The 21,774-nt window shown below is 68.3% G+C and overlaps 1 protein-coding gene across 5 annotated transcripts; it reads right to left on the bottom strand.

Moving 5' to 3' along the window:
• Window positions 1–357: 357 nt before the first annotated feature.
• MICALL2 (MICAL like 2) lies at window positions 358–20,326 on the bottom strand. 5 transcript variants are annotated; one of them, XR_010836486.1, is made up of 18 exons: window positions 20,089–20,326; window positions 12,296–12,344; window positions 10,683–10,748; window positions 10,119–10,260; window positions 9,182–9,339; window positions 8,398–8,510; window positions 7,445–8,206; window positions 5,686–5,909; window positions 4,751–4,844; window positions 3,784–3,938; window positions 3,198–3,333; window positions 2,608–2,672; window positions 2,397–2,520; window positions 2,207–2,297; window positions 2,034–2,107; window positions 1,369–1,483; window positions 925–971; window positions 358–565 (listed from the first exon to the last, which is right to left on the bottom strand). XR_010836486.1 is itself a non-coding variant. In XM_067012819.1 (18 exons), exons 1-18 carry the CDS (start codon window positions 20,229–20,231, stop codon window positions 471–473), a joined length of 2,676 nt encoding a protein of 891 aa, XP_066868920.1. In that variant the 5' UTR covers window positions 20,232–20,326; the 3' UTR covers window positions 358–470. The 5 variants fall into 5 exon arrangements, 4 of the variants coding, with proteins under 4 accessions (XP_066868920.1, XP_066868921.1, XP_058893914.1 ...); XM_067012819.1 differs by having other exon boundaries at window positions 3,198–3,356; XM_067012820.1 differs by having other exon boundaries at window positions 2,397–2,496; window positions 3,198–3,356.
• Window positions 20,327–21,774: the final 1,448 nt, after the last annotated feature.

The raw sequence follows: 21,774 nt of genomic DNA, 5'->3' as shown, positions 1-21,774 counted from the left end.
GTCGGGAAGGGCGGTGGGCCCCATTCCCTTGCTGGACGCCAGGAACTCGGCCCCAGGGCCCAGCCGGCCTCCGTCCTAAAGGCCAGAGTCACAGATCTTGACTGCGGCCCCCCCACCTGGGGGTAAGGCCAGCGCCGAGCGCAGCTCCCGCAGAGCCGGCACCCTGTCCCAGCTGCTGTAAGGCTCATGCCCAGCCAGCCCCTGCGGCCAGGTCAGGAAGTGGCGAAAATGCCCAGCCCAGAGGGCCCGCGTCTTCTCAAGGCCATGGGCACATCCGCGCTGGAGCAGAAACGGGGCGTGGCCAAGCCCCCCGGGCTGCCCAGGAGCGCGTGACCAGATGGGAGAGGGAACCCAGGCCACATGGGCAGTTTGTTTATTGAGGCTGCCCAGCCCCCCAGAGAGGGCGCTGCAGGCTCCGCCGCCCACAGCCACGCCACACCCCGCGGGGTTCCTGGGGCCCCGCCAGGCGGCTACTCGGGGTTCCTGCTTTTAGTCTTCACGGGCCAGAGGCTGGACAAGCGGAACCTGGGCTTCTTCCTCTGGTCCCCACCACCCCTCTGCAGGTCTGTGGGGCAGACACAGAGGGGTCACTCGCCCACCTGATGGCCAGTGCCCTGCGGCCTTCCCTGCCACCCGCAGAGCCTCCCGGGCCCCAGCAGAGCCCAACCCTCTGCCCTCCCCGGGGGGGACCACCGTGCGCCTGCCCTTAGAGTGCCACTGGGCTGGGCACGGCTGGAGGGCAAAGCAGTCCCCTCACCCCGACCACAGGGCCACCCGTGCTTCTTGGATCCCTCAAGCCACGGGGAACTCACTCCCTTAGGGTGAGCCTGCCACGTGGGTCCCAGCACCCACTCCGACGGGAGGCCCAACTCCCCCTGGGCCCAGCCCAGCCCAGCCCCGACCTCCCGCGCCACACGCAGTCACCCAGCTTCCGGATCATGTTCTGCAGCATCTCGTCCTCCTCCTGCTCCCTGAAACAGAACAGGCTGTGAGGACCACGCCCGCGGTGGGACTGCATGGGCCGCCGGGGCACCTGCCCGTAAGCCACAGCCTGGCACCACCCTGCCCCTCCCAGCGCAGGGCTTGCCCCCTGGGGGTCCAGCCCCTCATTAGTGACCTGGGGACAGGAGGGGCCTGGGTGCACAAGAGGCCTCATCGGGGAGAAACTCCAAGACAGGCTGCCTGGCAGGGCCTGCCCTCGGCCTCTGGCCCCGCCTGCGAGATGTACCTGGTGAGTCTCCTCCTCCCGATGATCGATGATCGAGATGATCGATCGATGATCGGGAGGGGAAGGCGCTGAGCCTGAGGTGAGAGCCGGGCCCCCTCCCTGGGCTCCGCGGCCCCCCCTCCCCTGAGCTCCCCCCTCACCTGAGCCGGTCCTCATCCAGGAAGTCGATGATGTCACTGCGGTCGTTGACGGTGTTCACGTACTGGTTCAGCAGGTCCTGCTCTCGCTGCCGGTCCTGGGGGGACTTCAGACCCTCTGCAGGGACAGCTGGCATCAGCCGGAGCCCTGCTGGCCCCCCCTGCTCAGGGACACACCGACCCACGCACTCCCCAAGGCTCAGGCTCCGCCACTGGAGGAGGGGGTGGGGTCTTGGGGCCTGTGGTGGGCTCTTGGCAACGCCGGCTGAATGAGTAAGTGCACGTATGGATAAGTGAGTGAACGAGTGAGTAAGCGGACAGCCGCGTCAGAGACCGTGGGCACGCGCTACCCGGCCCCTGCGCACATTAACTCAGTCCTCACAACAGCTGAAGGAGGCGGTGCCAGAACTGCCCCCGCTTTGCAGGGATGAAACCCAAGCACAGAGAGGTTGAGTGACTCAGACAAGGACACACAGCCAGGAAGTGGAGGAGCTGAAACTCCACTGCGGCTCGAGAGAGAGTGTGCCATGATCGCCTCCTCCTGGCAGCCAGCCGTGAGAGGGCCTCGGAAAGCCCGCACCGGTACACCCACCTCCTGGGACTGAGCCCCCTCCCGGCCCCTCCCACCTCCACAGGCCCGGGCTCCACGCTGGGCGCGGGGGACGCACCCGGCTTGGCCATCAGCCGGCGCAGCTCCCCCTCGATGTCCAGCTGCTGTTCCTCCAGGCGCTGGTCCCTGGCCCTGCCGAGGTGACACGGATGTGAGCCCGGCCCGGCCACTGGCCTCCCCGCGCCGGACAGGCCCGTGCGGAGACGAGCGCTTTCCGGGAGGACCGCTCACTTGTACATCAGCTCGGACTCCAGCCTCAGCAGCAGCTGCTTCTCGTGGATGAGCCGGAACCAGTCCGCCATGAGGGCGTCCTCCGAGGCGTCTGCGGAGAGGGGCTGGCTGGGCACGGGGCGGGGGCGGGGCCGGGGCCCAGGGTGGAGCTGGCAGGGGGGTTTGGGGAGGGGGTCGGCCCGGGGCTCACCCTCCTCGGCCACACGCAGGCGCTTCTCCAGCTCCACACCCCGGAGCTCCAGGGCGTCCAGCTGCCTCTCGATGTCCTGCACCTGCTGCCGGATCTCCTCCTGGGGCACGCGGTCAGGGTGCAGCTGGGGATGAGGGCATGGTGAGGGGGGTGGGGGCGAGGGCCCCCCCGGGGCTGAGCCCCTCACCCACCTGCACCCCAGCCTACTCACCCTGACCGGGGAGGGCACTGAGTCGCCAGGCGGAACAGGGATGCTGGCCGGGCCCGAGGGCCTCCCTGCAGGAGGGGCAGGACAGGCCTCTTCAGGCACCGGGCCCAACGGGACCCAGGCGGGGTCTGGAAGGGCGCCTGACCCCCCACCCAGCCCCATCCTCCCGGGACACCCCCCGCACCCCGGCTTCCCTGCTGCAGCCAGCAGTGCCCTGGGCAGCCCCGGCCGGTGTCCAAAGGGCGAGAGCGCACAGACAGACCCAGGCCCCGTCCCTCCTCCATGCCAGCACCCCGGCCACCCCTCCCAGCGGCGGCCAGGAGCTAACGCCCCATCGTCGCCGAGCGTCCGCGGACCGAGGCACCAGGAGGCAGGCGAGGCCTCTGCTCCGTCCTCTCGTCCCTACACTGAACGGGCCTGGGGTCCCGCCTCCTCCGGGTGCGCGAGGCTCCTCGGCCCCAGGCTCGTCGTCCCTCCACGCTGGGCTCCGTGGGCTCCTATACATCCTCCAAAGCCCCGCCGGGCACATCCTCCCAGAGGAGCCCCCTTCATCTGCACCCCAAGCAGGAACCGGGCGGCGTCCCTGGGCTGACCTGGTTCGCCCTGGGAAGGGGCTTTCTCCTCCTTCCTCCGGCTCCAGGCAGGGGCTTCCTTCCCCGAGGGCTCCGGCCGAAGCCAGTTGCCAGAAACGTCCAGGCTGGCAGGGACCGCCAGCTTCCTGTGGCAGGACTGGGACGGGGAGGGAGATGCAGCTGCCCACGGGCGGGGGACAGAGTCACATGTGAGGTCAGCAGCCCCGGCGACCCCCCCCCACTGCTTCCCTGAGCTGGGCCCCCCCGAGGGGCACCGACATGGGAGTCAGCCCTCACGGCCAGGTCCTGCCCGACGGGAGGGGTCACGTCCACGGGAGGGGGAAGGGGCAGAATCCTGACCCTCGACAGCACACGGGGAAACGAGCCCAGGGGGTCGGTGACCTGTGCGGGGACGGCTGAGTGCTAAGAACAGACACGCCCAGTCACGCACGTGCACGGGCATGCACGCGCGCATTACACGTACACACCCACCCGCCAGGACCACCAGCTCCCCTGGCCAAGCAGGGCCACTGCCCCCGAGGAGAGGACCACCTAGACCCGGGTTGCCTGGCTGGGGATGGCCGGGGGGGCTTCCGTCTGGCGTTACCTAGGAGGCTGGCCCCGGCCGGGCCTGGCGTCCTGTCCACTCGCACAGGGGTCAGGGTGACGCGGACGCCCCCCTCGGAGCCCCCAGAGACCTTCTGGGATGCATCACCCGCCCTCGGCTCTCCCAGGACCTGAGGCGCCTTCGGCTCCAGAGCCCTGAATGGAAGGCAAGAGGTCAGGGGAGGGGGACAGGCTCCCAGCACCCCCTGCAGACAAGCCTGGGGGAAGCCGGCCCGAAGGAGGGGCCTCGCGGTGCCCCCCGGGCTCACGTCCCTGACCCCCCCTCCTGGAGCACAGGTGCACCTGCATCTCAGGTGTGAGCACGTGTTCAGGTACCCACAGCCGATGGGCACCGGCCCCACCCCTACCTGGGACCCCGAGCACGCGTGACGGACCCCCGCGGGGCACACGGGGCAGCCGCCACCCACGGCGGACCCGGACCAACACGGGCTCAGTCGCCTGTGTGACCCCAGTGGCTGTGACCTCATCCACGGAAGGCTGCGGCGGCCTTCTCTCCCTCTCCATCCTAGCTGAGCTTTCGGGGGGGGCCGCCCCCTCCCCACAGCGAATGGGGGTCCCAGCCCAGCACCAGGGTCAGGCCTGGCGGGCGCACACCAGCGAACGCGCTTGCGTCCCCCAGGGCCTCCAGGCTGGCTCAGGGCGAGGGTACCGAGGGACCTGATGGACCCTCCCTGACCGTCCAAGTGCAGTTACACGAGGGCACTTGGCCTGCGTCACTCAGGCCAGCAGGAACTGGTTTCTGCTTCTACAGCTGACGCACACAGTGAGACGTGCACACAGCCCTGCTGTGGATTTCGGCGGGCGTGGGTGCTGTCATTCACCTGTAAGCACGCGTGAAGCACCTACTGTGTGCCAGGCCCTGTGCTTGCCCCGGACACAGGCTCCTGTGCGCACAAACCCACGGCACGGGCACGGGTCCAGCGCCCATCAGACCACCCACCCCTCACCTCTCGGCGGGGCTTTTCTTCTCCACGGGCTTCAGGCGGGCCCTCCATCCTGCCGGCCCGTCCTCCTGGCCCTCCTGGGGGCCGGCACTCGAGCCTGGTGGGGGTGAGGAGCGGTGGTCTGCTGGGAGAGGCTGCACCTCCCCCGCCCCTTCTTCCTGCTGCCGTCCCACCCTCAGGTACCCCTGCGGCCAGCCTGGCCCCCGGGAGGGAGCCCTGGCTGAGCTGGGGACGGGACTCCACCCTGTGCTGTGTGTGCCTGGGGGGTTCGAGTCACTGCCCCTCTCTGGGCCCCAACAGGCAAGGGTATGGCGGGTGAGCCCCAGGGATGCAGACTGTGTGGGGGGCAGTGACGATCTGCAGGCGCAGGGGAGAGTGGTCTTCAGGCTGGAGGCTCAGCCACGGGGAAGAGTGGGAAGGACGCTTTGCGTGGTGCGCGCTGCCAGCTCGGTGACACCACGGGCGCCCCCAAGGGACAGCCCCGGCACCCAGAAAGGACCAACTCTGCAGTTCCGCAGAATGTCCAAAACAGCCCAGAGCCCAAGGCCAGGGCAGGCAGGGGGGCTTCAGGGTCTTCAGAGCACAGGGCCACCGTCGCCGGGACAGGGCAGTGACGATAGATGCACACGGACAGCGGCGGCAAACCCCGCGGGAGAGCGGAGACCCCACAGAGCGCGGCAAAGCGGGAGGGCAGCACTGGCTGCCCGCCGGGCGCCGTCACCGGGGAACAGCGGCGCGGCAGGGACTGGGCCCCGGGGCGTCGGGCAGGCGGGTGATGGTGACACAGGGTGGCGCACCCCCAGGCGGGACCCTGGGAGCCAGACTGCGCAACAGCAAACCGCGGCAGAACCGCAGGCCAGGGAGCAGAGCGGCCGTGACGCACGGCGACGGCCTGGGCGCGGTGACCCCAGCTCCGCCCGTGACGTGGGGGCCCTTACCCTCGGCCCGCGGGGCCTGTGGCTCCGGCCTGGAGCCCGCACCCGCCCCGACGGCCCCTGAGGGTGCAGCCGATCCTCTCCTGCCTGCCCGGGGTGGCGCGGTCCTCGCAGCGGGGCTGAGGGCCTGCAGAGACGCCGACGGCGACCGCTTGGCTGACGGACTCGCTGCTGGCCCTTCGGATCCGGCGTGGGAACCGGGAGCAGGGCCGGTGGCGGGGGAGGGCCTGTGGGGGAGGGCGCGGGGGTCGGGCCTGGCTGCGTCCGGAAGCCCCCCCACGACCCCCAGGCAGAAGCCCCCCGGCCTCCCCCGGCAGCTGCTCCCGAGGGATGAGGCGGGCCGTAGGCAGACGCCACCCTCCTGTTCAACCCCGGCACCAGCTGACATGCACACACACCCGCAGAACCACTGCGTAGGGCGCTGCCGTGGGGTCCGCCCCCGTGCCTCCCCCCTCCCCCCACCCGCCCGCCCAGGAGCAGCTGGGCCTTCCGCGTGGAGGCCGAGCTCCACCCTGAGCCACATCCAGGAGGCCCGCACACGGCCACCGTGCGTCCCCCCACGCGCACACGTGCAGGATGGCAGGCTGTCGGCAGGGCCCCCGGGCACCTCCGCAGGCCAGGGCAGCTCGTCCGTGTGCCCCGGGCCCCTCGTGCGACCAAGTTCTCTCCCCCAGCTCCTCCCCCACCCCAGGCTGGGCTCCCAGGAGGAGCTGGGCCAGATGTGGCCCCAGGGAGCACTCCCGGGAGAGCCCTTACACACCCTCGGACACCGCTCGGCGCTGGGGTGGCAGGCGGCCCGCTCTCCCCCGCCCCGTGCCCTCCCTGGGAGCCCCTGGCACCACCAGCTGGCCCGGCGGGGGTCAGCAGCTCCAAGCCGGGAAGGCCCCCCACAGGGCAGGCAGCATGAGGCAGTGGGCGCAGCCCTGTCGCCAGCCTGGTGTGGAAACTTGCTGGGCGACTGCAGTGGGGCCGGTGGTGTGCCCCCAGCCTCCCACCCCCCGGAAGCTCAGGGTGTGACCTGATCTGGAAGCAGGCTCTTGGCAGGTAAAATCAAGTTAGGACGAGCTCATCCTGGACTGGGAGGCCCTGACACCGGAAACAAGCGCGGAAAGGAGAGGACAGACGCACAGAGAGGAGGCCGTGAAGACAGAGGAGACAGAGTCGAGGGCCGCGGGCGCCCCCAGGAGCTGGAAGAGGCAGAAGGGGAGCCCCCGCGAGCCTGCGGACGGAGCGGCCCTGCCCACACCTGGAGTTCCGACTTGGGGCCTCTGTGAAGGAATAACGGCCGCTGTTCCAGCCACCCAGGCTCGGTGCTGTGTCCAGCGGCCCCAGGACAGCAGCAGTGGCGACCCTCCTTCACCCCGCCACCCCGCTGCTCCGTGTCCATTGTGCAGAAGGCACCAGGCCCTCGGCAGCCCCACTTGGGGGGCTCGGACCACCCCCGGCCTCAGTTTCCTCATCTGTGAAATGTGTCCTCACGTAGGACTGGGTGTGGCCAGGCCCCGGGCGGCAGCGTCACTGCACCCGTGCCCCCAAAGCACGTCACACCGGCTCTACAGTGTACAGCCGCGTCCCCGTCCTGCGGGCCACCTGGCACCCTCGTCTACGTCGCCACATTTCCCAGACGAGGAAACCGAGGTGGGGGACATGCAGCCCCGCCGTCACCCAGCCCCGCAGGGCCAGAGCCCAGAAGCCCTCCCCGGACGCCCCAGCCCCTCTGGCCTCCTGGGCTCGCACCCCCTGCCCCTCCTCCTGCACCCACCTGCCTGGTGCCTGAGCGCCAGCCGCTCCCAGCTCGGGGAGGGCCCTCCGGAGGAAGCTCAGCGCCTGCTCCCTGCTGCCAGCCCTGGGAGGAGCGTCCGCCGCAGCTGGGGCCCCGCCCGCCGGGCCAGGGCGGGGGGCGGCCCCGGGCGTCTGGAAGAACCTCTCCCGGGCCTGCTGCTGCGTCCTGGAGGACGATGGGGTCCAGGCCGGGGCGCTCGCTGGCACCGGAGACGCTGGCCTTGAGCTGAGCTTGGGCTGAGGGGCTGCCCCTCGGGGGGCTACCCGGCCTTGGGGTGCGGCCGGGCGAGAGTCCCGGGAACACGGGGTCGCGGCGGAACGAGGGCTGCCTGCCGGCGACGACCACCCCGTCGGAGAGCTGTTGGCCGCGTGGGCGCTGGCCTTGCCGCCCACGGGGCCCACCGAGAGCCCGGCCCCGGCCGGGCCCCCCGCGTGGACGTGGGAGCAGGCGGTGGCCGAAGGGTCAGCTGCAGCCGGGGCGGAGCCTTTGGCAGTCGGGCTGCCCACCGCGGGCTCCCACGCGGGCGGCCCGGCCTTTGGCCCCGCGTCTCCCTGCCCGCTCGCCCCCTGGGCCTTCCGCGGGGAGTCCACGGACTGGGCTCCAGGCAGCCTGGGGGTCAAGCCCGGCAACGCGGGGCCGGCAGAGGCGGTTCCAGGGTGGTGGCCGGGGCAGACGGAGACGCCGGGCTCTGCTGTGGCCTCGTAGGCGCCCGAGTGCGGCGTGTCGGAGCGCTGCTTACACCTGGGGTGGGCGGGGGAACCGAGGGGGCTCCAGCCACAGGCGTGTTCGCTCGCGCCTCCCCAGAGCAGGCCCGCGCGGACCGCGGGTGCCCCCGGGCGGGTGGCGGCTCACTCCGCAAACGCCCCTTCTCCCCGGCTCCCCCACGGCCCTCTTTGGGGCTGCCCACCCCGTCAGCACGCACGCGGGCCCACCTGAAGCAGCTCCGGTGGTACAGCCTCCCGCCTGCCAGGTGCCGCTGCACCAGGTGCACGTGCTGCCCGCAGACGCCGCAGGTGCTGCTGACGGAGCCCCCCGCAGCCTGGCCCTGGTGGGGGGAGCCATTGACGGGCCTGCCCCGCCGTCCCTCCTCACAGCCACCCCGTCAGGGGCCAGAAGATCCCACCGTGCGGACCGGAGAGTGGAGGTCCCAGGGGAGGCTTGTGCCCGGGCCGCCGGACTCTGCGTTCAGGGTCTCCAGCCTGGCCCAAGGGCAGCGGGCTGGGGGCTGAGTTTGGGGGTCTCCAGGGGCCAGGAGACAGATTCTGGCACCTCCTGTTCCCACCCCAAGGCGCAGATATCCTACCCAATCCCCAGTGCCCCACCCCAAGTCATCACCCTGTCCTGTCTCCACCTCTGAAAAGCGGGGCAACCGCACCTCACTTTGCAGGGCTGGCCTGGGGGTGAAGGACATGCCCACATGCTCTCCTGGCCCTACGGGGTCGGGGGGTGGCCTAGGCAAAACACTCGCTCGGGGCCCTACTTGGCCTTCGGGGCCTCCCTGGCCTCGGTTTACCTGTCTGTACAACGGGGATCCACATCCCGACCACCACTTGGGGAGCCAGTCCAGGGGCAGCTGAGGCCGTGTCTGGGACCCGGGGGGACCCCACCCCACCCTGGGCACTGTGGGTTAGGGACACACTCAGGCCCAAGAGCCCCACGCAGTGGAAGCTGGTGGAAAACCCAAGAACCAGAGGGAGGGCGGGCCCGGGCGCTTACAGCCTTCTGCTGGATGGTGGGGTTTGTGCTGACTGGAGACAGCGGCCGCCCCCGGGCTGGGGGGGGCGAGGGCCTGGCAGCTTGGGACGGGGCCTTCTTTCCAGACGGTTCCTCACTGGCGTCCGACAGGGGCCTCTTCACACCGGCCATGCCCCCAACTGGCACGAGACATACAGGGTCAGGGGCCCCGCCCCCGCATGCTGGCTCTGAAAGACTCTGGGGCCACCCCCGGTCCGGGTTCCCTGGAGGTACCAGTGCCCAGCCCGGGACCTGGAGAGGTGGGTGGGGGTGGGCGCCCCTGCTCTCCGGGGGCCGGGGAGGGGTAGCCCCAGTGAGCATCCATTCCCAGCAGGGGCCTGGCCTCCCCCACGCTCCTCCCCTCCCCTCCGAGAGCCCCGATCCGAGGTCAGGGAAGAGGGACTTTCTGTCTCTCCACCGAGTGGGGTTCTACGGCAGGCTGGCCGTGCGCCCAGAGCGATTCCGGGGATTTCTAAGCCCGGGTGAGGCGTGTCGTGCCGGGGCGGGGGGGCTGGTGCTGGGCTGCTGGTGCACAAAGTGGCTGGAATGCTGAACCCAGGCCGGCCCCTCCCCTGCCCGGCCGGCTCTCAGCCACACCCTGCCAGGGCCAGCTGACCACCAGCACCGCGTGGGGGCCCCTGCAGCAGGGCCCGGGAGCCCACACGGGGCGGGCCCGGCCTCCCGAGGCAAGAGCCGTGCACACGGAGCGGGAAGGGCGGGGAGCTGGGTGCGTCTGCCCAGTGCACAGGGAGGGGGAAGGCTGAGCCTGCTCCAGCAGGGGCGGTGGGCGGCCTGGGGCCTGGCCCCCGCCTGTCACTTGCAGCAGGACGCGGAGGAGGTGGCGGCACCCACGGCAGCGCTGGGTGCGGGCTGGGGCGCCGGGCGCGGACCCGAGCGAGAGGGCCACGCGGGCACTCACTGGGGCAGCGCCCGTGGAAGTAGTTGTAGTACTGGGACACGTAGGTCAGGATGCTCAGCCGGTCGGGCACCTTCAGGGCCACCATGTCCTCGGCGTCCAGCAAGGCCGGGATGCCCAGCTGCTCCTCAGCCACACGGAAGGCCTGGGGGGGCGTGGTCAGTGGGCTGGGCTGGGAGGCCCCTCCCCCGCCTCGGTCTGGCCACCAGCTCCTCCCCCACCCCCACCGAGGGAAGGTGGGAGGGGCCCGAGGCAACCGAGCCGCTCGGAGCCCAGAAAGGTCTGGGTTCAAGGTTCAAGTTCTGCTCGGCCCGCATGGCCTCCCGGGCCTCGGTTTACCCGTCTGTACCACGGAGAGCACAGCCCAATCACAGGATTGAAGGAGCTCTGGGGCCCATCCCGGCGGGTCCTCCATAACAGCAGCTGAGGCCACGGCCCGGTCCTGAGGGGGCCCTGCCCAGCTCGGGCTATTTGCATTTGCTCTGGGACTTCAGCCCCAGGTCACCGTGGAGACCCCCTCAACGGCCCCCACACCCCTAAATCTGTACGCCCCTGGCCGACACCAACCTTACTGGTCAGGGGGCAGCTTTCTCCATGGGAGGAGCCTTCCCCAGGCGGGGGGACACCTGTGTGCTAGGAGACAAAGCCAGGCAAGGGACACTCACTGGGCGGGGGGTGGGGTGGGGTGGGGGTGGGCTCTGCGCCCTGGGGGGACGCAGATCTCTGCTGCTGCTTCTTCCCCGCCCCTGCCACAGCTGATTCCTCTGCCCAGACTCTGCAGTGGCCTATGGGGGCTCCTCCCCCGCCCCCGTCACCTCCCCTCCCTCCCCCATCCCCTCCCTCCCCTCCCCTGCCCTGCCAGACCAGAGGGGCTCCTGCCTTCATACTCTAGCCCTCCCCTAAACTACCACGACCCTCACCTCAATCTCTGTGCATCTAAAACAAGGCCCCTGGGCTCCCAGGCCCGCAGGCCCCAGCAGTGACCACCCCGCCACACAGGGAACAAAGGCCTCCTGTTGCCTCTGACTCCTTCAGAGTATTGACTTGGCCAAAAAGTTCACTTGGGTTTTTCCGTAGGATCTTATAGTGAAACCTGAACTAACTTTTCGGGCAACCCAATATACCCAGAAGCTGGCCACTCCGGCTGCCAGCGCCGGCCCCCTAACCCCACCCTGCTCTCCGCACAGAGCCCGTGGAACCGGAGCAGCTCCTATAGCACAGCAGCCTTCAGAGAAGCCAAGTCCCCCCACACCCCAGCCTCCTCTCTCTGTCCCAGCCTCCGACCCGCCCACCCGCCCCTCTGTTCCCGCTGCACCCCCCTGGCTGCTTCCCACAAGCCTGGTGCCCTCCAGCCCCAGAGCCTTCGCCCCTGCAGCCCCTCTCCTGCGCCTTCACCCAGAGTCCCCGCCCCTCCCCGCGCCCCCACCCCACCTCTTCCCTGGGGCTCCTGTTCCCGCCCACACGCTATCCGTGGTCCGACGGCCCTGTCACGGTGGACGCATCCTGCTCTCAGCCATCCACGCGTGGCTAGGGAGTGCCTGAAACGTGGCCAGTGCAGCTGAGGAACCGAACGTGTCATTTTATTTCACCTCAGTTAAGTTAAGTTTAAATTCCAATCGCCAGCGCTGGGGGTGCTGCCCCCAGACTCGCAGAGCTGACGGGGGCGGGCGTCCTGCTCGCGGCTGCACCCCGGCAGGGACCTCAACGGAAGCGCAGAGAACACGGGCCCAGCTTCTGGGCATCGGCCCCGTGGGCTCATGGAGCTCATTTTGCAGCAGGGAAGCTGAGGCTGGCTGGCACGGGGTGGGGTCCCACAGCGGGATGGCTGGGCAGGACTTGAAGCCAGCCAGCCCGGGACCCACCCGGGGGCCCCGCCCGGCAGAGCCACCTCTGAGCCTGCTCTGCCTTGGGTGGGAGGGAGGGTCCGACCCGACCCGACCCTCCCCTCCCCACCGAGGAAAGAGGGACCAGGAGGCCTGGCTACGAGATCAGGGGCTACTCTGGGGAGCTGGGGCCGCCCGGCTTGGGACAGGCTGCAGAGCCCGGCGGCGGGTGCCCGGCCTCCCTGCCCACCTGCGGGCATCAGTGACTCCGCAGCTACCCCGGGGGGAGCTTGTGCCCACTCGGGTCCCTGGGACACAGGCTGGGGACGGCGCAGACCGGGCTGAGGAGGCACTCACCAGTTTGTTGTTCTCGTAAATGTTTTCCTTCCTGAGGGCATCGAAGTTTCTGGAAAATTAAAACACAAGTGTTCAAAGTAGCTCAGGGTCCAAGAAGGGAGGGGCCGCAAGGGCCTCAGAGGGGGAAACCGAGGCCAGGGGTGGGGCCGTGAAGGAACGAGGTCACACAGCGCCCAAGGGGAGTGGAGGGCTGGGCACCGGTCCTCAGGGTCTGGCCCCGCTCTGGGCCCGAGGATGCCGTCCGGCGCCTCCCGAGACCCGGGCCCCCACGGCGCACACGGGCCGCCAGCTGCAGACTCCACCCCTTGCCCTGCAGAGGCCGAGCCCCACCTCTGCGCAGAGCCCCACCTCTGCGCCGCCCGGTTAGATGTAGCTGGAAGCAGGCCCCGGGTGGCCGAGCAGGCGGCCCAGCCAGGGCCCAGCTCGGGGTGGGCTGCTTCCCCCTGGGCAGCTCACGGGCCTGGTGGGTCACGGGAGGCCGCTGGGCTGGGGTTGAGGGGCTCCTGTGGGCGGAGCTCCACGCTGCCCACTGGTCAGAGCAAGCCGGGCCCTCATCCCACCTCCTGGTTCCCACCACTCGCTTTATTTACCCAGCGCCTCCCACGAGCGCTGCTGTTCTCAGCTCTTGAAAAATATCAACTCGCGCCTGCAGGCGCCGTCAAAGCCCGCCTCTCACAGATGAGGCGATGTGGCACAGAGAGGCTCCGTGACTTGCCTGAGGTCACACAGTGGGAAAGCAGGACCGGAGCAGGGCCTCGGCCCCAGCGTCCAGGTGTTCGGGGTTCGAACGTGGCAACCAGCTGCCCAGCCGTCCTCCCGAGGGGGCAGACCCTCAGGCTGAGAATGTCAGCGCCCCCGGTGCCTCCCCCACACACTTGAGCATAGGGGTGCAGGGGCCCCGGGCCCGGCCAGAATGGTAGGCCTCCCCGGGGCAGCCAGGAGCACAGCGATCGCTCCGAAAGGAGGAGAAGCCCAGCGCCAGCTCCATGCCGGACCCGGCACTGCACACACACGCCCCGCACAGCACACCCCACCGGAAAACACAGCCGGACCCCAGCAGGCGGCCGGCCCAGCACGGACGTTCGGCTACGCGGCCCAACACCGTCGGGAGGGCTGCTTAAACACAGATCTGTCTGTCTGTCCATGTGCTGGGCGGCAGCCTTGCCACTTTGGGGTCGGCTGGCTTGTTCCGGAAGCCTCGTGGCCCAGGGGAGAGCCGGGGGCAGGGCAGGGGGGCCACATCCCGACTCACCCCGCCGTGCCGTCTGGCCCTGTGACATCCCGGGAGGCCTATGACACAGATGAGGAGACTGAGGCTGGGGCGGCGGCGGGCCCCTGGCCACACGTCGGGGGCGGGAGGGGGGCGGGGCTGCGCTCTGCCCACTTCCCGCCTCAGGGCCCCATCGGCCTCCAGCTGCCGTGTTCATCAACCTGCCCGGCGCTCCGGGAAGAAACCTCCCAGTTTCCGGCTGGACCACCTCCCAGGTAACGTGTTCCAGATGTGAGACCACCCCGGGAGAACAGAGGGCGCTTTGTGCCCAGGACAGGACGGCGGACAGACCTGTCTGTGGGGGACAAATGACCGGAGGAGTGGGAGGGTGGGTGTGGCAGCCCGACACCCAGCGACATCCACGGGCACGCGGAGGGGCTGGGCCCCGTCTGCCACCGCGGGGGCTCTCAGCCGTGCAGGCCCCTCCATCCTCAGCGACTGGGGTCTCGGGAGCTCCTCTCCCTGCCTCCCCCCACACCCCTCTGAAAGCTCAATCTCTTCTCCAGATCTGCGCAGGGTCACTGACCGAAACGGCCGTGTCCTCAGCAAGATGCCCGGTGCTGGAGGGCAGGATAACAAGGTCTGTTTTGTCTCCAAACAAGAAGGAGAAGGAGGCCCTCTGCCCCCTGCATTGGCCTCGGTCCCCCCGGGGGGCTGCAACGCCTCCGTCTTACGATCCGGGGCAGCCAGCTGCCCCCAGCGCCCTCTCTGCCTGCAGACCCAGAGTGAGGGTCTCAGAGCTCAGCGTGAATCGGGGCACCCACAACGCGGTGCCAGCCCCCCTGAGCAGGGCCAAAGGCATGCTGGCCAGAGGGTGCAGAACTGCCCTTCCACTCAAGTTCAAGGACCACCACCCTCAGCACCAAAGCCAAGCTGCCTCCCTGGACCCGCAAGGCTCCGCGGCTGGGCCGGTCTACCCTGGCCAGTCCCGTGACCAGCGTGGCCCTCCCTGACTGAGCCCCCTCCAAGCACCCCGTGCCCCTGCCCCTCTCCGAGGCCAGAGCTCACGTCCCCGCGGCAGGGGGTTCCGCCGGCATCAGCGTGGCCCCTGAGAGCTGCGGGGCTGGGGCTCTGAGGCCAGCGGGCTGGTGGAGACAGGCGAGGGGTCAGAGCTGCCTCGCAAAGCCCTTCAGAGAGCGCCAAGGAGAGGCCCGCGCATCCCCGTCAGGAAGTCCGACGGGACCGGGTTTCCGCCAGCAGGCGAACCCCCGGTGGGATGGGCTGAACTGTCCCCCCAAAGAGGCCCGATGGAGTCCTAACCCCCAGGACCTCAGGACGTGACCTTATTTGGAAACAGGGACTTTACAGAATCAAGTTAAAGTGGGCCACTGGGGGGCCCTAATCCAAAATGACTGGTGTCCTCCCAGACAGGGGAAATCTGGACGCAGAGATGTGCGGAGAGGGAGGACGAGGCGGAGGCGTGGGGAGCAGACAGGTCTGCACAGCCGGGGCGGAGGCCCCAGAAGGGACCTTGACACCGCCCTGGGCTCCTGGACGGAACGGCTGGAAGGCTCCCTTCTGTCGTCTCAGCCGCCCACTTGCAGGACCTGGATCAGCAGGCCTCGCGGGCTGATACCCCGGGCTGCCCTCCGGGAGGTGGCGGCTTGCGTTTAAGGCCTCGCAGGGTCAAACTGCAACAGCATCTTTATCCGAGAACCTGCGCCCCGGCGGGCGGGGACCCAGGGCACCCGCCCCAGAGAGATCATTCTTTTAGGCGAACTCCTGTATTTAAAATCAGGGACGTTCTGGGAATTCCCTGGCGGTCCAGTGGTCAGAACTCCGCGCTTCCACTGCCGAGGGAACGGGTTCAATCCCTGGTCGGGGAACTAAGATCCCGCAAGCCCCTTGGTATGGCCAAAAATAAAAAAATAAAAATCTGGTATGACTCCAGGGTACCTGCCTGGGGCCAGGCACACAGCTGGCACTCTGTGAACGCTGCTGATGAGTTAGTTTGTCCAGTGCTTGCTGAGTGAGGGGCCTTCCAGTACCGGCCTAATGAATGAGCTCACTGGGTCTGTGTGCCCTGCCCTGGCCGGCGCCGGGCCTGGCTGAGAGAGCCCGAGGCACGCATGGCCCCTCCCGGCCTGCTTCCCGCTGGCCACAGCTGACCAGGGCTGCTGACCTCCTCCTGCCCCCAATGCCTCGGGGGCTCTTGGGAATGTGTACCCCCTTCCAAATTCCTGGAGAGCTGACCTCACTCTGTTTATTTCCTGGAACTAAATGCAACTGCATGGGGGTGGGTGCTGGGATTGGGGGCGGAGTGGGGTGCAGGGGGAGATGACAGAAGCCCAGCCTCTTTTCCGGGCATCCCCAGCACATCTGGAGTGGGATTACCCACCATGAAGGCGAGCAGAGAGGGAGAGGGAGAAACAGACAGACAGACAGAGAGGCTGAAATACAGAAATACACATGGAGGGAGACATGGGTACCAAAGTGCCCAGAGATGAGACAGGAGAGCCCAGAGGGCAGAAGAGGGCAGCGGGGAGGCAGGGTTCAGGGACAGAGACGCCAAGGCAGACGCCCTGGAAGAGACGGGGGAGAGGGCGGACAGAGCCAGGGAGGAGTGGACGGAAGGGTCGCCCGAGGCGAGGCGGGGAGGGGAGGTGCCCCCTGCTGCAGGCCTTCCTCAGGCTGGCGCAGACCCCGACCCCGACCCCGACCAGGGCCCAGCCAGGAGGGGTCAGCCCGGGGCTCCTGCACTGGCCTAAGGGGGAGTCAGGGGGCGTAGGGCCCGAGCCCCTCCGCAGTCACAGGCCCTCAGGCCAAGAACAGAGGCCTCTGTCCCCAGGCGGCTTCCTGCTGACCACGAAGCCAGCGTGGGAGGGGAGGCCAGCCCGTACCCCCGTACCCGCGGCCCAGGCCCCTCTGCTCTGGCCCAGGAAGCGGCTTCTGGGTGCGGGCCTCCGGGGGTGAGTCTCCTGACACTCCACGACGGGTACGTCTCCAAGAGCAGCCAGGGAGGCACGCTCCACTTGTGGCCCAGCCTGGCGGGGGCCCCAGAGCTGCGGGGAAAGGTCAGGGCGCCCCCCACGGGACTGAGGAGCGGGGGAGGCCCAGCGAGTTTACACAGAACCCACTCCCTGAGCCCCGACCCCTCCGCCGGCTCCCACAGAGGGCCGGCCTCCAGCACCCCTCCCGCCCCGCAGCCCTGGAGAAGGAAGCCCAGCCCCTGCCTCTGGGAAGGGCTGCCGCCCTGGCCCTGGCGTCTGGCCTGCCCGCAGGCCTCCTGGAGCTTCAGTCCTTCCTGGTCTGGCTAGAGAGGAAGGAACACTCCAGCCACACAGGTTTACTGCCCGGAGGCAGGAAGGGTGTGTTTGTTTTGAGAGGTTCCTGCTCCTGTGCTCACCTGGCTGCTGGGCTGCTGGGAGGATGTGGCGTCACTGGGGAAACAGACCCTGCGGGGCCGGCAGGCGGGCATCTCCAGGCCCACCTGCAAAACCTACAGCTATGGGGTGGGCCCAGGGGGCGGCCAGGGGCGGGGATGGGCCAGGCGGATCCCTGGTGAGCCCGAGAGCCGCACACCTGTCCGTGTCCCCGGGGGCACAGGCGCGCAGATCCCGGTGGACAGAGCCAGCACACGAGGACAGCCGGGCAGCCGGAGCTCCCACCCACGGGCTCAGCGCCCAGCTCCTCCTTTCACAGCGCTCCCCTCCACTGGGGGCCAGGAGGAAACAGGCTCCCAGGAGCAGGAAGGACAGGGAGGAGAGAAAGGGAAGGACTTCTTGGTGGCGAAGCTAGGAGACACGGAGACAGGATGTCCACTTTCCTGCTGCCGGAGGGTCTTCACAGGATGGGGTGGGTGGGGGTGAGTGTCACCCACCCCACGAGGTTCCTACGTGTTTCCTCCCCCTCACGCACCACTGGGGGCCGGTGGGGTGCCTCCGGGCTTCTTGGTGAGACCACCCCTCCCCCAGCCACCAACTTGCCCAGAGGCATCGGCGGGACCAGAGGTGACAGAGGGGTATCTAAGGCACAGACACAGGCCCGTGACACACATGGGCCCACACACACGGGATCCCATCAGCCAGTATCTGCGGAGCCCCTTCTGGGCCCCGCCACGTATGGGAGCCTGACTGGTTCTCCACTGCTGCCTCAACGACCGTCCGCAAACTGGGCGCCTTAGAATGACAGACCTTTATTCTGTCCCCCAGTCTGGAGACCAGAAGTCTGACATCAAGGTGTCAGCAGGGCCAAGCTCCCTCCGGAAAGCTCAGGGGGAGATTCTGTTCCTTGTCCCTCCCAGCCTCTGGTGGCCTTCCCTGACTGTGGCCACGTGCCTCCATCTCTGCCCCCGTGGCCTCCTCCTCCCGTTGCCGGCTGCTCCCAGGCACCTGCAGAGCCCTCACCTGGCAGCAACGGCCATACTCGCTGGGCCCCAAGCAGACCTCCCTCATCTACAGACCTCCGACTGCGTGCTGTTGACTACTGAGCGCTTGTCACGTGCCAGACGTCGTCTAGGCACCAGGGACACAGCAGTGAACAAAGCAGACAGACATCCCCACCCTCTGGAGCTGAAAGTCCAGTGGGGGCAGGTGACCAATGACCAAGCCAGCAGTAAGTGAGATAACTCAGTCCCGTGTGCGAGGGTGCGGCCTCCTCCTCCTCCTCCCAGGTCCTCCCTGCCCAGCCTTCACCACCCTCTGGAGCTGCCTTGAGCTTCTGTTCATTTATCTGTTTGCTGTCTGTCTCTGTACCTAAACCATCACTCTCTGAGGCAGGGGCCAAGGCCACCTGGTACACTACACAGTGCTGCGTATACAGCAGGCACTCAATAATGGTTATGTGAACTGCTGTAAGACACCAGCTTGTGCTAGCATGTGGCCACACCCATGCGCGCCTGTGATCACTGGCCGGCAGTGCGTGCTGGGACAGGTGCGCACGCACACGCGCACACACAGGCCTCTAACCCCAGCACAGCTGGGAACACATGGAAGCTCCCGGGGCTCGGAAAGGCCCCAAATCTCCATTTACACCCGCGCGGCATCCTGAGGTTGCTGGGCTGGCAGAGGGCGGCACCCTCTTTCCCGCCAACGGCAGACCTCTCCCGCTGACCCGGTCCGGGCTGCCTGGGGTCAGCCGCCAGCCAGCCTCCCGTGGACCCCGCCTGCCCCGGGCTCCATGACCACGCGCCCCGGCCCCCCACAATCAAAGCCAAGCTTCGGGTGTTCAGAGTGGAAGCGCATGCTGCCCCAACATCTGGCTCTGAGGGCAACTAAGGCAAATCCGCGGGCAGGGAGCAGAGACGGCTCCCCACGCGGCTCCACAGATGCATTTCACAACCCCAGGCGGGAGGAGGAAATCCATGCAGGCCTCTTTCTTAAGACTAGCTTCCCCATAGAGGGCAGTGCTTGGGGACAGTCCCTTGGGGTACAGCGGACATCTGGGTGCAGGGGAGGAGCCCCATGTGCCAGCCCTGGTTCTGCCTGGCATGCTCTGTTTCCTGAACAGGCTGTATCCTCGCTGGGCCTCAGTTTCCCCATCTGTACAGCAAGAGGCCCAAGGGCAGCACTGAGAAGGTGCTGCCTCTGGCTGCTCCCAGCCGGAGCCCTCCCTGGCAAACACGCTCCACGCACCCCTGGTTCCAGCCATGACTTCTCAGGAGAACACCTTTAACATTTAACAAACAGCATGCTTTTTCCAGGAGGCGTCTTCCGAGGACACCCTTCCTGAGCCTCCATCCACCCAGCCCAGGCACCCTCCCTGGCAGCTTTACGCATTGTGAATTCTCACGAGGCAGGGGGGCCAGGGCCTCACAGCACAGAGCTGTCCCAGCAAGCCGGGTCCCAGCCACAGCCAAAGAGCGTTTGCTGAGGGAAGAACAGACGGAGTGGGGGTCCAGGGCGGGGACAAGATCTGGCAACAAGGCAGGGCCAAGCTCCCAGCCTCGACCCCTAGACCCTCCTGGGGGGAGACGACCTAGCCCCCTCCCTGCCCCACCTCCCAAGGTCCCCATCTTATGCTCCATCACCCTAGGGTAAGGAGGCCCGGCCAAGGGGACCTGGGGGGGGGGGGTGTCTCAAGCTTCCTGCTCTGCATGGGCCCCTCCCCCACAGTGACCCTGGGCTGCATTCCTAAAGGTGCCGGAACAGGCTGGGGGACGGCCAGTACCACACAGAAAGACCCGAGTGCCCCCCCACCCCCTGATCTGGTAGGTAGGTCCCAGGACAGTGGGGGCCTCAGAGGGCCCAGAATATGCTGACCCTTTCCCAGGGAGACCGACGGGGAGGGCTGGCTGTGGCCGGAGCCCAGGACGCTGGCCTGAGTCACGGACTGACTAAGCCAGCGGGGGCGGCCGGACGTCCTGGCTCCGGCCCAGCTCCACTTGGTGGCCGGGCAAACTGAGGCCCTGCAGGGGCCACGGGGTGGGCGTGCCTGCAGGGTCCGGCTCCGCTCGGCCCCAGAGCGTCCCACCAGGCCCCGGGCCGGGCGTTCTGACCGCTGCCCGTTGCCCCGCCCCTCGTCCGAGGTGCCCGGCCTCAGTCGCCCCGCCGGAGGCCGGCGCGCGGGGAGCGGGCGTACTCACATGAGGTCGGGCCGGTGGCGGTGCAGGATGGCGCAGAAGGCCAGGCCGTCGCGGAACGACGTGGTCATGTTGGTGATGCTCACGTCCCGGTAGCCCTCGCACTGCTGCCGGCACCACTGCTGCAGCGCTGTGATGGCCGCCATGAGGGCAGCGGCGTCCGCCCGGCCGGCGCCGGGGCTCCGAAAGCGCTCCCGGGATCTGCGGCCCGGCCCGAGCCCGGGGCAGACGAGGAGCCCGCCCCAGAGCGCCCTGAGGACTAGGAGCCCGCGGGAGCTAGGCGGACTCAGCCCGCCAGCCCTTGCCCCCGGCAAGGCCACGCCTCCGCCACCACAAGGCCCCGCCCTCAAGGCGCCGCTCCTCCCGGCCACGGCCCCGCCACACAAGGCCCCGCCCCATCAGGTCCCACTCCTCCTGGCCAGGCTCCGCCCCGGAGAGGCCCCGCCCCCGAGCCAGGACCGGCCCCGGCCCCGGCCCCACCAGGCCAGGGGAAGGCTCCCGCCACGAACTGGCCCCGCCCCCTATAGACCACGCCCAAGGCCCCGCCTGCCACTCGCCTCCCTCCCTCCCAGGGGTCCGCGGGAGGCTTCAAGACTTTCTTTTCAACGCCTCTGCCACCACCTTCCTGGAGCAGTACGGTCAAGGCCACTTTACAGACGGGGAAACAGATCTGCCCGAGGTGCAGCCGGGCAGGCCGGCCGGTTGCCCCCACCCCCGCCCGGAGCTCAGCAGTTACGCCCGTCGCATTTCTGGGCTTTGAAAGGACTTTCCCAAGCGCCCTCTCTTGCCGGCGGGCATGTCAATCTCCCGGATTCACGGAAGAGGCAGCGGAGGCTGGGCAAGGGGCATGGTGCCCGAGGTGGCCCCGCGGGTGGGGCGACTCCCTCCAGGAGTCTCCCCGCCTGCGGTCTGTGGGAACGGGCAGCTCCTCGGGCCTGAGACCCCTCGGGGGTCTTGGTGTCCTGATCTGTTTCCCAGTTTTCCACTTTGAGCATCTGTGACCCAAGTCTTTATTAAGGAAAAGTACCTCTTGTGGGGACCTCAGTTATTGGGCTGCTCCCCTCCACATTCTCGGGGAAACCTGTCTGTGGGCATGGGTACAGATAGCCAGAAACACTGACACCAGACAAGTGAAGTGACCCCGCCCACCCGGCCCCAGGCCCAGGGCTTGTCTAGACAGGACCTGGCAGGAGGGAAGGTGTTTTCCTGAGATAGGCCTGGCAGGGGGACAGGGTGGCTTCTGTGCCCACTTGCAGGAGTGGAGACAGTCTTCCAGTCCAGAGCCAGCTCTTTCCTGCAGCTGGACCCTGTGGTGGTGAGCTCCCCGTCACAGGGGGCAAGCAGGTGCTAGACAGGGAGCCCCTGGGACCTGGGACTGTCGCTGGCTGTAGATGCTGCCCTGACCTGCTGGGGTTTCCCAGCTAGAGGACAAAGGGCAATGTCCTGCCAGTTCAGTTGGACTGGTGGCTAGTCCCAGAACCAGGAGCCAAGTGGGTTTTCCGGACCCCTAGGACAGCATTTAGGAGAACTGCAAAAGCCGGTGAGGTCGGGTAAGGCCAAGGTCAAGAAAAGGGGGGGGGGCGGTGGTCACAGGGCTGGACGAGAGGCAGACAGCGCTGGAGGCTCAGAAGGAAGAGGAGGTGGCCAGAGCTCTGATTTTGAGGAGTTTAAGCTGCACTCTTGCCCCCA

The sequence above is a fragment of the Kogia breviceps genome, chromosome 14 (assembly GCF_026419965.1).
Source record: "Kogia breviceps isolate mKogBre1 chromosome 14, mKogBre1 haplotype 1, whole genome shotgun sequence".
Lineage (NCBI taxonomy): Eukaryota > Metazoa > Chordata > Mammalia > Artiodactyla > Physeteridae > Kogia > Kogia breviceps.
The sequence above is the reverse complement of the archived record's forward strand: the minus strand, read 5'-3'. Positions and strand labels throughout refer to the sequence as shown.

Coding starts and splice junctions, on each gene's coding strand:
- MICALL2 (XM_067012819.1), bottom strand. CDS start 20,231: ATGGCGGCCATCACAGCGCTGCAGCAGTGGTGCCGGCAGCAGTGCGAG. Junction 12,345..20,088: donor CGCCACCGGCCCGACCTCAT/GTGAGTACGCCC, acceptor TTAATTTTCCAG/AAACTTCGATGCCCTCAGGA. Junction 3,357..3,783: donor GGCCGGGGCCAGCCTCCTAG/GTAACGCCAGAC, acceptor GCCCGTGGGCAG/CTGCATCTCCCTCCCCGTCC.